Consider the following 15,131-nt stretch of genomic DNA (forward strand, 5'->3'; position numbering starts at 1 on the left):
CGCTAATAGAGCGGGAGTATAACAAGGAATTTGAACATTAGTCGTTCATAATATTAGCCTCGACTCGTGGCGGTAGTAGTCGTGTAGTATTAGCAAAAATAGTACCAATTATTCGACGGAGCGGAGGGACACCAACGTGCTGCGGTTTGTGAATGTCTAGGGATCAGCGGAGAAACACCAATGGATGGCGGCTGTGCTGCGGTTCAATGTTCCACCGTTTTTTCAAGTGGAGAGAAAAGGCGACTGACGCTTGAACGGGTGGAGACTGCTACACATTTAAATCCCCCGGGTCGGTTTTTCATCTTTCAGCAAGGCTAACTTTTCTTTTTTTCCTTTTCCTCCCATCCGTTGGATTATTTAGAGCTGTTTTAATGTCGTAAGTTACAGGTCTGCAAGGGCGTCGTTGTTGGGAAGTTTATTCCGGGGGGGGTGGGGGGGTTTGACCAGCAAAGGGCCATGGCAGTCGAGGCTCGGCCGGAGCTGGTCGGGAAGCGGTTCCTCTGTGTCAGCGGTGGCGAGCCGCCTGAAATCGGCGACATTGGTCGGTGGCCGTGGAGGTCCGGGGTTATACGGGCCGTCAACCATCGTGACAGCGACAATGCCGAACTGACGGTAAGGAAAATGCTGACTTTGTCCTCGTAGTTGGTCTGTTACATGCAAAGCAAACGGGAAAATCTCTGTGGTTGGTGGCTAGCCAGCGAGGCACTGTTGTAGGCTTGCCAGGCGGAAATTATTTTGCGGCTTTCTTTTCGGTCGCTCCGACTCTTCGGACGCAGGAGTCTATGGTGTGTATGCACAACTGATTAGTAGAATATGTTGTATTGTTTACATGTAAGTTTGGCTAGTTTTCTTAAGCCTGCGAGGTAATGTGTGGTAGCTTGGAAAGCAAATGGTTAGTTCTGGTCTAAGTTCTCAGCTTATTTACATGAAATCCTCCAACTTGTGTCTTCCATTAGGCACTCGCTGTGGCTAAGACTGATTTAAGTGGGCTGATTATTCAGTTAGTGCCCAGATCATTTGAAGCGCGGTTATGAGTGCTTCTGCCAGCCAGAGGGTTATTGTAAGGGTCGACTGACACATAATCAATGCGAAGCACCGAGTGACACGTGAATGGCTCATGTTGTCATTCGAGAAAAGCATGTGTAGGAATTTGAGTCCCGAGCGGCTTTAATCTGCTTTACACTGCAGATCAGCTGACGCGTGTCAAGTTGGCTTTCTGCAGACGTTAAATTAGTCGTTATTACCTCGTGGTTTCTAGTCACCGGCCGTGTTATTAGGGCATTTCTTGCGGCCACTCGGACTCGCACACGGTCGCGGGAATGCTAGGATTTCCAAACACACATCAGAAGAGGCTTGCTGCAGGCTGAACAAAGGCCATTTTGTCTTCAAGTAAAATATATGGTTTGCATTTTCTGTCATGCTCCTGTCACACAGGTGCCGATACGTTTCCCGCTTCACGTGTAATAATTGCATTCGTAATAGTAGCTGGGCAGTAAATACGTGATCCCCTCCTTCCTATAAAGAGAGGCATTTTTTTTTTTTTTATAACGGGGTAACGTGCCAAAACCAGCAAACAATGAAATATTTGCCCTGACAAGCCCTTGGCTGGCTAACGCAGTGTATAGTGCATTTTCCCCTTTTCTTTTGTTCAGTCTTTTTTGACTGCCTATGCAGATAACTGGCAGAAGCCCCAGCCCAGTTCTGATTTGATCGTTTAGCCTGTTGTCTTTGTCTATATGTTCCATTTATTGAGAACAATAAATCGTCTGGTTTTAACGCTTATGGCGAATTTAATCATGTGATTGTCACAGAGCTCTGTGGCAGATTTATTCTTTGTGTATGATTTTATTTGTCAAGTTAATTTCTTGCATATTTTCCAACGATTTTGAAGCTTAAACGGATTTTTTCAGTGTTCTTAGTCGTTGGCAGATCATAGATCCAACTGATTAATACTGATTTCTTTTTGATGAGAGAGTAGACGAATTTGTGCTTTCTGTTATTCATATAATCAAAGTATCTGGCTGGCATGGGAGGTTACATATCTTCCATGAATTAATTACAGTTTCATAACAAAACATTGTTGGTGCCTTCACTAGATCAGGCATTGCATATGCTTCTTTGTACTGGACAACAGCCGTGTCCCCAGATTACTGATTCCCATGTAGAGCTGGTCCTTGTCTGTGATGTAACTTAGGCATCGAGTAGTGTTCTACTTTAATTCCATACAGTGTGGCACAGTCTCATTAGCAAGGGGCTTAACTATCAGAGTGAATACAGTGGAGAGGGATTTGAGAGTAGATTAGAAGAAGTGTGTCAAGCCAGGCTGCCAGGCCTTTGTCAAGTGTCTCTGATCAGATAGGCCAAAAGTGCATATTTACTGTTAATGCTCAATGAGATTTATTATTCAGCAGATACAAATGTATAATAAAGAGAACGCCCCGTAGTGTTTTTCACGTTTGTGGCTAAAGTAGAGATCAGTGAGCATGTATCAAAAGCACTTAACAATTCCTATAAAGACGATTATTTTGGTTTCGCTGTCTTAAAATTACATTTAATTCTTATATGGAGTGGAAGAGCTTATTACTTGATATGGAAAAAGAAAGAAAATACTTTGTTTCTCTGGTTGTTCCAGTGCTGTCCGTACCTGCTGTTACGATGAAGTCCATGTGACCTGATCACAGACAGACAGCGTTGATGCACTGAGATGTGATTGGTCAGACGTATTCATTTGGTTGTGTGGTTGGCTACTCGCAGTTTCTATAGTTCATTTTGCATAAGACTGTTTAACAATTGTGTGTAAAGAATAAGTGCTCTAAATTAAGTGACCATATACCCTGTGTGTTTACTCAAGGGTTGGCACAGGGTGCTTTGAAGGTAATTGTTGGTAACTGGTTGTTTATAGAGGTCTTCTAAGCTCTAATCTAAGTGTGCATGTGGAGACAGATTATATTATCAGGGTTGATTGAGTTAATGTAGAGTTTCCCAGGTATGACATGAGAAAATAAAAAAGTGAAACTTGTTGGTATTTTGACTTCTGCATTTTTCACTTCAACACTTGTGGATTGAGTCAGTCAGCATGGAAATAATCATAATTGTCTTTGTGTGATTTTTACCAGGTTAATATTCAAAATTCAAAATTGTGTAGAGTTAAGAAATGCTGTGGACTGTGTCTGACAGAGATGTTATTATCATTATCATTATTATTATTATTGTTATCATTATTATTGTGTCAAGATAATTTAAGATCCTAAATTTGACATCTGGCTAAGCTATATATCAAGTAAAGTGGCAGAAGCTTTCAGTGTTTTTCACAGGTTGAGAATCTGATCATGGGGGTGAGGATATGTCCGTGTGTGTGCCATAAAATGAGACATGTACACACAATAAAATAATAGAGCACTTCGCTCTCACACTGCAGGCCTACTTGTTGTTCCTAGAGTATTTAAAAGTAGAATGGGAGGCAGAGCCTTCAGTTTTCAGGCCCCTCTTCTGTGGAACCAGCTTCCAGTTTGGATTCAGGAGACAGACACTATCTCTACTTTCAAGATTAGGCTTCAAACTTTCCTTTTTGCTAAAGCATATAGTTAGGGCTGGACCAGGTGACCCTGAATCCTCCCTTAGTTATGCTGCAATAGGTCTAGCCTGCTGGGTGCTTCCCATGATGCACTGAGTGTTTCTTCCTAACTCACTATGTGTTTATATACCACTCTGCATTTAATCATTAGTTATTATTATTCTCTGGCTCTCTTCTGCAGCGTTTCTTTGTACTGTCTTCTTCCCCTCACTCCAACTGGTCGTGGCAGATGGCCGCTCCTCCCTGAGCCTGGTTCTGCTGAAGGTTTCTTCCTGTTACAAGGAAGTTTTTCCTTCCCACTGTCACCAATGTGCTTGTTCATACATGGTCATCTGATTAGTGGGGCTTCTCTGTTTTTTCTGTATTATTGTAGGGCCTGTACCGTACAATATAAAACATCTTCAGGTAGGGGTGGGTGATATATCGAATATACTTGATGTATTGCTAGTTTTTGCATGTACGATGGTTAAAATGGCTTTATCATAACCACTGAGTATAAATTGCCACAGAAATATGAAGCTGTCTGCATATGAGGTTTTTCTCTCCCACACGCTTCGAAGGCGTTATTACTCCGTTATTACTCCTACTTTCAGTTTTTATTTTGTCTCATGAATTCATGATGATGTCGAAAAAAAATATTGAATGGGCATTGTGAATAAGTGTACCAGTACAATTTTAGACACTATATGGTTCAAAATAACATTTGGTTTTGGAGGTTATTGAAACATATCGTGATATATATTGTTTATTGTGATATATCCAAAAAATATCATGATATTAGACTTTTCTCATATTGCACAGCCCTACCTTGAGGCAAATGTAGTGATTTGGTCCTATATAAATAATACTGAATTACATGCTTTTCTGTTTGTCTTCAAATCGTTTGTTTTCACAGTACTTTCTGACAAATAAACAAGTAACACTAATTGCTTCTCAAGTGTCCTGCAGTTTAGTCCTGTTACACAGAATGTCATAACTATTAGTTAGTTAGATACAATGTATCTGTTTTGATGAAATTACAGGTTTAGTTTGATACAGTTGGTTCTGCTTATAATGATATTTAATGAATAGCCGCAGGGTTAGATTCAGTCTGCATGTGTTTATTTTCCATCTCATGTCATATCATGTCAGGCTCTTGTTACTTCCTAATCCATTTGCAGTGTCACTAGGTGTTTGCCACCTGAGTAGCCTAAAGTCATTTTAATTAGCTCTGCTTCCACTTTTGGGAGGATTTTAAAAAGAATAAAGTTCAGAAAATGAAAATAAATTACTCCATTGATGATTTTTGTGAGTTCCTCTGCATTTGAGCCAGTATTGGTTCTTCAAGCACTCTGAAACAGAAACTGGTAGCAGGTTTAAATGGAAATGATAAATATTAAACCGAGAGCTGAACATCTGTGAAGCAGTCACATAAACAATGTCTAAACAGCATTATAGGCCCCCATAGTTTTCAGCTGCTTGAGAGACAGTGACACATGCTTAAAGAAAAGTTAAAGCTCACCAGCAAAGCTCTACTCTGGCACATTAGACACAAAATTGACAAACTCATCTGGATTCACAGTGAATAGAAAGGGCAGGTCAGCCAGGTCATTGCATTGCCTATAGGAGCTTTTGTTTTTCATTACAGTCCACTGTGTGTGTGTGTGTGTGTGTGTGTGTGTGTGTGTGTGTGTGTGTACAGAACCTTTGGTGCCAGTTTGTTTTTAAGGCTGTAGCCTTAGGTTCATCACTGTGTGGCTAATCAGCAGAAAATAACAGGCTGTGAGTAGAAAAGAACCTTCCACATACAGAATCCATGCATGGGTGTTGCAGTTCTGTGTGTGTGTTGGGTCGTGAATAACAACATTGTTTAGAAACAGAGGGAATAAATGTGGCAGAATAGATGCTGTCAGCTTCTTGTGTAAATGTATATGTAGGCTTAGTCCACATGGAATAGACCCATAGACTATATCATACTGTACAAGACACAATGGCTTTGAATTCTTTGCACTGGTGTTCAGTGCTTCGCCTGTTTTTCAGTTTTCACTGAAAAGGTGTTCTTCAACAGGTCAGTCCAAATTATAGTCACATGACTGGGATAATTAATACTGCTGCGTGTAAATATGAGTCACATGGCTTTGAATGAATTCATTTTGTTACATGGTTAAAAAAATATTGTAAAATATCTGTTAATATTGTGATAAAGCTTTGTATTATCTCAGGCCGAGCTTCTCACCACCGTGTGCTCGTCTGTGAGAGACTGTTACGTGCACTGCACTCAGTGCTGAGAGAATTTTACCAGACAAACTATGACAGATGATTTCTAAATCACACCGGTATCTTTTATGCTCTGTAAAAATCTCTCATAGAGCTGTCAACAAATACTCTAAATTTCATTATATAATTGAATAGTTAAAAAAAGACACTTATGTCTGGGAGAAAAGAAGCACTTGTGTCTGTTTCGTGAGCCACACAGGATGTAAAGCTGAAAAACGATGCAGTGTTGCTGGGAGGTTACCCGAGCACAGTTAAGACTTTAAATGTACTGCAAATTCTTCAGGATATTCTTTGTCGTACTATGTTTCTCACATTAATTATAGCATTCGTTTCAGTTCAATCAGGTAAATAAATGAAACGTGTAGAATGGTTATATTTATTTATTAGGTTGGCATCAATGCATCGAGCTACATTTCGCAATATGACATCCAAGTTGTGAGGTGTCCGGGCAGCGCAGTAACTAGATCCACCAAGTGTTAGTGGTTTGTTTTCTGGTGCCTAAGGAAACAAAATGTAATCTGAAGCCAAGTCGGGATGGCTGGATTGGAGGCTGGATGCACCCTTCCCCCATTGCTGTCAGACGGACACACACACACACACACACACACACACACACACACACACACACACACACACACACACACACACACACACACACACTCACACACACACACTAAAGCTACAGAACCTCATTGCTTCATACAGCAGCCACAAAGTCTTCTACAGGCTCAAGGGCTTCCTAGATAACCCTGGGAATATATTAGGCTCCTCTAGCCAGCAGCTGCTATAGCTTCCTGCAGGACCTTGTCAGACCTCAGTGGGCTGTTTTTCTGTTCTTAATTCTAGTGTGGCATGGTGTAAGTGTATAATGCTAAAACGTATGATAACTTTTTGTACTGTTCCTAGCTGCAGCAATACACTTTATGTTAAAAATCAAAGTAAGGCTGTCCATTTTCACTTTGTCTATTAAGCAGTAAGTGATTTTTCATTGGTGGCTAGCTGCACTGAAATGAGAGAATATCAGTTAGCAGTAATGCTAAGGTTTGTAGAGCACTTTTTAAATGATGACTTGTTGGAGAGGGTGTTTGAGTCAGGGCTCTGGTGCTTTGCTAGACTAACAAGCTTCAGTCTGATACTGTCCCCTCTGTGGTTGACTTTTCCCTGTAATAGATTGGGTGTACGCTATTCCACCCATCCTATTTGCAAAGAAATGGCTCTGCACCATACGGAGAGGGCCAAGAGGCACAATCAGTGGGCAGAGCAGAGGTCCACAACGTCCGATCAGGAGTATTTCATGTAATATTAAGGTGTAATTTAACCCCTATGTGTCCTGGGGTTAAGTTGTTGTTTTCCCAGCACACTGCAACCATAACTGAGTTTTTTTTTTTTTTTTTTTTTATCATGGCATGATTGGGAATCCTAATATCAATCAACATCTGTGGAAGGAAGAAAATCGCCACAGCTCCCATATCAGGACTTTGACTGTGTAATATTTCACGCAGCCAGAGCAGTGAAACTTCCAACAGACCGCTCTCACAGCAGAGCATGTATAACTGAGTTATATAAGGAAGATCCCAAAGCAAGTGATTCACAGCATCGTCCTGCAGATTGACTCACTTGCTATCATCGGTGTCCACGCCTTCATCAGGTGGTGTCGCCCACCCTCTCCAAACCTCGTTGTAGTTGTTCCTCTGAGCTGGTTTCTTCCATTAAACCTTCTCTTCCTCACCGACTCAACTGCTTGCTCTATAAGGTAAATGCCTCTCATCAAAGTAGCGTTGTTTTGGTTTTAACCCCAACACAGTGAATAATAAGTGATGCAGCGACATTACGGTGGTGAGCTGGAAAATCATTATACATCTAAAGAAAAAGGACATTAGTCATTTTAATTTTTCATGAAATAAATGACATTTAATTTCGTGAGCTCTTTAAAATGCATCACACAAACCACTCACATGATTTAATTTCTACACAGACTGCGATGTTTTTATAATATTTTGACCTCATGTTGAATTTCACACCATTATTCCCCCAAATAATTCGACTCTATTAAAATATACACAATGCAAAATAGTATTAAACTGGCATCATATTAACTAACCTCATGACCTGTTTTCACTCTGCGGGAAGGCTTCAGTAATGGATTACAGCTCAGTGAGATACACACCACCCAGTGGGTTACCTTTAGAGGATAACAGTGCGTGGCCGAGCTCTTTGGAAAACCTTATAAGATAACCTCTCAGCGTAGGCTTGAATCAACAGCTACGTGAACAGCTTTGTTTAGTCAGAATCTTTTTCTGTAGATGGCTTTGAGTAAACTATATAATGCACTTTGTAGACCGATGCTATGGCAGTTACTGATAAATCGAAACACGTGTGCTGACCTGTGGGGTTTCCACAACAAAGTCAGTCCTTTAGTAAAGCATGTAGGGAGGAAGCACAGGCTGTACCTGAATAAGGAACGAGTAAACCTGAGCTTGTCTGACTGCTTTAGCATCTCTGTCCTCACGCTTGGCTGATTTGACATAGAGGAGGTAATGCAATACTACACACTTTACACTGAGATAGTTTGACTTGACTTAATGTCTAAAATTTTCTTCAATTTGAATATAGCTGGGATCCAAATCCAGTAGTATAGATCAAGGCCGCCATGGGATATCTCTCATAAAAACAACTCTACTCGATAAATGACTTCTGTTGAACTTCAGAGTCATTTCAGTCCAGCCCAGAGCTGTTCTGTGTATTTTTGAACACTGCTGTCAGTCAACCAGGATACTGGCTGGGCCCTCTAACGAGACTGTGTTACCCAAGAATGTGAGCGAAGCTATTTTTGTGTAGCCAGTAATGAGGAGGTTGTACTCATTCAGTTTGGAACATCTCCCACATGGATTGATGGCGACACTGTGGCTTGCATGTGTTCATCTTTTCTTTTGTGTAGAAAATGAGAAGTCGTCTGCTGCCGTCTTCAGTTTTGGAGCACAGGGTGAGTGGAGTGTATTGTTTGTCTGCTACCTGTGAGCACTGAGCTTCAACTAATAGACTGTTTCCTTACCCGTCTACATAATGTGCCCGACTTCTGTCCTAGCTGAAACCAGCTGACCCTGAAACATAATTCACTTAATCTTGTCATCTACTAATTCATTATATTAAATGTGGTTGCTCTGTGCCAGTGGGACACTACAAGGCATAGAATGACAGCTGGCGTGCCGGCAGTCTCAGTAGATGAATTTTAAACGGGACCAGAACACCTTGTTCTCTGTGAGCAAAGACACAAACCCTTCCTACCTGATAAGACTGTGATGAACAATATAATTCTCCTATTATGATGTGCGGCGGTAGCTTTTGTCACTACCACCACTATAGATGTTGGCTGTCATAGTTACTGAAGCACACCACCTCATTGTTTTCTCTAAATCTTACCATGTGTTTTTATAAACAACAGTAAGGTAACACCTTAATCGCCTGCCCCTTGTAGGGCTCCCCGTGCTCCCAGTATGGCTTAGACCCACTGGGGCACCGTGCCAGGCTGATTCTGCTCAGGTTTGTTCTGGCCATTGTTTTTGTGATGCAGGGGGATCCACTGTACTGGGTGGGGTGTGGTTTATATTAAAATATATCCACATGAATACCAGGACCTTAATATTACTGATTAATGTTATCCTGATGTCTTTTAATAATGTGGTGAGTCTGATGGAGTCTGCTTTTGGCTCCACCTGTTCTGTTTCCTGTCTGTGTCCTTATCGGACTTAAAGAAGCATCGCAATAATAATCATATCTCTAAAAAGCTGCCATTATATTTTATGTGTTGGATGCTCTCTTTACTTATGTGGAATTAGTTATTTTTCATGTATCTACCACATGATTTATTTGTTGCAGTGTAGGATTGTGTCCAAGGATGATGATGTCAGCAGTGTTGATTTTTAAATTAAAGCTTAATCTGACGGTGCAAACTCCACTGTGTGCTGGGACGCCGCCATTAAGGAATAACAATATCTTAGCTGTTTAACTGATGGAAGTCCACTTATGTTAATTCTGGTATTCTAAATTGTTCATTGTTGTATATGAACGTCCAAGTGTGTCTTTATGTTGGTTGTGAGAACCTCGTGTGTGTTTTTGTTTTTTCTGTTTGGGTAGCACAGAGTGTGGAGAATAAACGGTGCACGTTAACCTCCTCCTGCCCTGACCCAGCTGTGATACGAGTATACCGAATACTTCTTTATTTAACTGCTGGGTATTCCCATTTGTAAGTTATTGTATGTGCTGAACTTGGCTTCAGTGTAACTCGGTGCCGTGTGTGTAGATCCAGTTTCCAGGCGATAAACGTATACTTCAGCAGACGAGGTTTAATCTAAGTTGATTGCTTGACCATTAAATGAGTTTGAATGCTAACCACTGAATGACGTTATAGCAGCAAATGCAAAACCCACTGTCTTAAGCGCTTCTTTGTCCCTTACCTCTGTCCATCTGTTGGATCAAATAACTCAAAGATTTCTGCACACATACAGTTATGTGTAATATGTGTAACACTGACTAAAGGGGCAGTGCAGATCATTTGAAAGATCTAATTTATGGATGTTGCCGTGTTTGCTGTTTTCATTTAGAGTCAAAGATAGTTGGCTACATGTACAGGACATGCAGGAGAATCAAAATACTGTTTGTCTCTGTCCTTAGTTTAAAGAAGGATTTCCAAAAGAGCCTGTGTGCACAGACAGTAGTGCACATGACCAACAGCAGCAGGTATGCTTGCATTAAAGAGCCAAAGACAGACAGTCAGTAGCATTAAAGGATATGAATGTATGTGTGTGTGAGTGTGTTGTAGTCCAGGGGAGAGGTAGTGAATAGAATGTAATTTATTCTATTAGATGGTACAGCAGTGGAAAACCGTCTGTTTTCACATACACGACAGAGTGATAATTGAATCACAGGCTGATATCAGCTACCATTATTGGCTGAACCAGACTCTCGATTCTTATTTCTTTATAAGCAGCGACACTTCATATTTCTGTACTCGTACTCTGCTTCATGTTCTTCAGCAATGAATCTATTTGTATTTTTGAAAAATGTAGAGTTTAACATTTCAGCGGCTGTGTTAAGCCATGTCTGTGCTTTGTTTCTGATCACAAGCTCCTTGATTTGGACCTGAAATGAGAGAGAAACTGTCTAGATGTACACACTGGTATATTGAGCCTGGCCCTCTGCTGTTGGTGCATGACTCACTAGCTGGCATTCAGAGAGACAGAGTGAAAACCAGAGAGAGGGATGGAGAGAGAGATGATGTTTCAGAGAGCAGTAAGAAAGGAGCGAGCGGCTGTTATTTGAAAAATGAAGGGACAGAGTAGAGAGAGGGAGAGCTGTGTACTCTCATTAGTCGTTTGGTTTTGTAGCCAGCCAGGCTCTCTGGAAGAGAGGGAATGAGAGCAGAGGAGGAGGGAAAGGGAACGCGAGAGAGAAAATGGGAATGTGAGCGAGACTGAGAGAGAGGGGTTTCTTTCTCCTCTGTCTGGCCTCTCTCCCATAGCAACAGCGGCTTAGCCACGTGAACGGCAGTTCCTTTGAGTTCACCCGCTGCACAGAACTTAACTCCTTCAGTGCCAGAGCAGCACTGAGGCACAGAGCACAAGACAACAAAGATCTACAATGAATCTGAGTACACCGCATCCTTTTCAACAGAAGTGTCTTCAGTTGATTTCACACCACACAGACAGAGATCATAAATAAATAAGGAGGATTACCTCTGTGTTCATTGACTACACAGTATTAACCACTGCTGTACCATCTGATAGAATAAAGAGGAATGCAATGTGCAATATAATACAGTGGTGTCCATGTCATTTGCACAATTAAAAGCTAACAGTCCTGTAATGCAATGCAGACATTTTACACATGCAACAATAATGTTTGTGCAACTGAGCGGCTTTCAGTGACGACACCCTAAAATGCAGGGATACTGCTCCCTAATGAGTGATCTGCTGATGTTCAAGTTCAAGTTCAGCAGAGTCCCGCCTGATGGTGTGGACTGAACATCATGCAGAGTAGATTAGAGTAAGCTTGTGCACTTATGTTAAAGTTTACAGCAAAATGATTCCACTGTGATAGTGAAACAGTGGAATGACTGTTGACTGGAGAAGGTATGGCTCTCCTGTGGAGTCCAGCTTCACTCTGCCCATGCAATACAAATATAGAAACATCTTTTTTTTTTTCCAAGACAAAAACCCCCAAAACAAAGTAAAGGGCTGTGTATTTTAGTGTCTAGTGCTTTCAAAAGCAGAGCTTCATCTCTGTTTCACTAAGAGTGCAGTCGAAAAGTTAAAGAGCTTGTTTTTGTCTTTACTCCCGACCCTTCTGTTCATTCTGTTCTCTTTGTTCAGCAGCTAGCTAACTCTTTCCAGATGGTATAGTGCTAATGCCACTTTCCTCTCTGCTGCTGTGTCCATAAGTGCTAAACCAAATGACTTGGTGACCCAGTATTGGCACTGATGTCCACATCAGTATTGGACTGCTTCTGTTTATTTGAAATATATTCATTCTTAAATAAAAAAAATAGCAACGCAAGATTGTAAGATATCTAATGTTACTAGTCCTTATACTGGAACAGTGATGTGTTATTATGTTACAAAGATGTCAGAGAAACACAAAAATAAATAAACAAAAACAACAACAGTACTACTGATGGAGTCACTAACCTTGTCTTTGTGGCTGTGATGTATCTGCTCCTGTTGTGTTTGCCAGGTAGTAAGGCAAGTGGGTGAAGTGTATGCCTCACATTAATTCTCACTGAAGCTTCAGAGCTTCAAGGTCTCTACCAGCATAGCTACCCAAGAATTAAACAGTTAGCTTGTGACCTGATAGAAAGTGTATCACGTGAACGTGAAGACTGACACGTAAGTTTAAACTGAGTTTTAACACAGTTTAATATACTGTCCACTTAAAATCCTGTTTAATTTTGTCCTGATGTAATCAGAGCTAGGATCCAGCCTGATCCAGGTCAGATCTGATCCCAAACCTTGGCTGTGTGCCTCTGCTGATACTGAGTACTGATCTAGTACCGGTGTTAAATTATGAATCCATATCCCTCACTGTACTCGAGCATTGTAAACAGCAGATGTCACACCTTCCTTTCAGCTTCTCAGGCTCCTGTCTGAATATCATGGCAGTGAAAGTAAATGAGTGAGCGAGCGAGAGAGAGAGGGAAAGCATTTTCATGTCAGCTCACTGTGACCACAGTTTGCAGTTAAGTAAATAAACATAAGAAATGTTGCTGTTCCTCTGTATTTAATTCTGTACATGCTGCTGTTGCATGGTAGAAGAGAACAGCAGAGATTTGGCTTTTGGGCTCAGCATCGAATGGATACGGTTTTTGTTTTGTCCTTGATCTCTCGTTGATCTTTGTTTTTCTTCGTATCCCCCTGAAAACGGTTCTTTTTTATTGAGCCATAGCAAAAACCACTGCTGTTTAATGATATGCTTTACCTTTATAATAAAATCGAGGTCAAACTAAGGGACAGCTTCCAATTTTGATGAGAGTATGGAGTTCTTTAGACACAGAAATGCTGCTTATGTTTGGAGAAAGAAGGAGAGGTGTACAACCCAAGGGCTGATAATGCTGTCGTCATCTACAGCCTTGAGCTGTCGTCATGCTGTATAAAAAACAGACTCACATGTAGAATTCCCAAAACGTTGATCCTGTTCATCTGGACGTGGAGTTTTCAGTGGGACAAACATTTCGTCCCTCATCCAGGTGACTCCTTCAGTCTCAGCTGAATATGCATAACCACTGAGACTAGCACCACTGACTAACAATAAGCCGTGAGGTCAGCTTCACGATCATTAACATGTAGGATTGATCATTGGAAGATACCAGGCTGGACCTCAGTAGTCTATATCTTACTATTTTGGACATATAGAGCTGAAATAAATTGGTCTTAGATTAAAAAACATTAACATGCTGGAAATAATATTTGGAGACCTTTTTGTGAAGAGTTCATTGTACAGTTCTTTGATTGTTATACAGTGTTACAGTACAAAGTGATTATTAAAACACTGAGTTTAATTTTAAGTTAAGTTTGCTTTGGGATGGTTTCAGTTCCTGAAACCTGAATGGTTGTGCTTCAGTTACAGTTATGTAATGACACCTTTATGAATGGAGAGCAGTATTTTTAATTAAGTGGGCCCCACCACCGCCACAAGGCGCGGACCACTAAAGACTGCTGTGTGATTAGCCTTGGAGACTGCTTCAGCCCGGGTGTCAGTCGATTCTGTATTTGACATGTCTCAGCTGGAATGTGAATTGCAATTAAACAAGTTAACTCTTGTTTCCTGAGAGAGAAAATATTCCCTCCCAAAGAAGAGCTCATCATCATCAGCAGGCTGAATGCTGGTCGACTCTTTCTTTCTTCATCAAAGCAGCAAGTAGTACTATCCCCACATGCAGGAAAAATATTGATATATTTTGGATTTAAGAAAACTGTGACTTTATAAAGGCTTTACCATCACCAGCAGTTCAGAGCTCTTCTGACTGTTTTGTGAAATCAACAGTCAAAAGTTCCTTTAATGATTAATCACTTACATGAACTGTTACAATGAATTCTTTGCCTGATTATTGTCACATTTTCACAGATGTCTTTGGTGCTGCTCTTTTTCTTTTTTTAAGACCGTTGTGCTACTCATGGGCTAAAATCCTGTGAGGTATTGTGGCATTTTTTTAGTTGTGCAGCAAAATTGAAGTGAATTGGACAACAGTCTGCTCTGGGAATGTGCACGTTGCTGCCTTTGCTAGTCAGCACCAGAAATGCCAGTAAGTTAAGTGTAATATCTTTATTTAATGTACAACAACAGTTACCGGGCTGCAGCTCCGACAGACGTCTGTGTCTGTCTGTCTCTCTGAATAGAAAATGAGTGTAAGATATGTCAAAATAAACAGGAATATAATCCAGACGTGAACCCAAATTCCCTATTGCCCCAGTAGCTATATACTTGATAGTACACAATTAGTATTTCCCTCTTTGAGCAGTCGGACAGTGTCGCAGTCACAAAGCGGTAAAGCTTGTCAGACAAGTAGACTTTGTTCTGGCGGCCATGTAGCCAGGCTTCTTTCCACTATCCTGTCAGTGTGTACGTCAGCCTGTGCCTTAGCCCCCTGTGCTAGCACTCACACTTGAAAGGAGAGACACATGTGGACTCCAAATGCCTGCCCACACACAAGGCCCGCTTCATTTCTTTTGTAGTGTTGGCAAGCAGCACAGAGAAAAGAGAAGTGACTGGAGTACAGTTTTACACTGACACACCTTTCAGGAAAAGAGTG

At 41.1% G+C, this 15,131-nt stretch overlaps 1 protein-coding gene across 3 annotated transcripts in view; it reads left to right on the forward strand.

The window, feature by feature from the left end:
* Positions 1-456: 456 nt before the first annotated feature.
* The window catches only part of jmjd1cb (jumonji domain containing 1Cb), a 112,734-nt gene continuing 98,059 nt past the window's right edge, over positions 457-15,131 (forward strand). For all 3 annotated transcript variants that reach the window (XM_031739661.2, XM_031739667.2, XM_039616051.1), the window contains exon 1: positions 457-612. In XM_031739661.2, coding sequence (XP_031595521.1) covers positions 457-612 — 156 coding nt within the window. The remainder of the gene's footprint in view (positions 613-15,131) is intronic.

Source organism: Oreochromis aureus, linkage group 8 (assembly GCF_013358895.1).
Source record: "Oreochromis aureus strain Israel breed Guangdong linkage group 8, ZZ_aureus, whole genome shotgun sequence".
Lineage (NCBI taxonomy): Eukaryota > Metazoa > Chordata > Actinopteri > Cichliformes > Cichlidae > Oreochromis > Oreochromis aureus.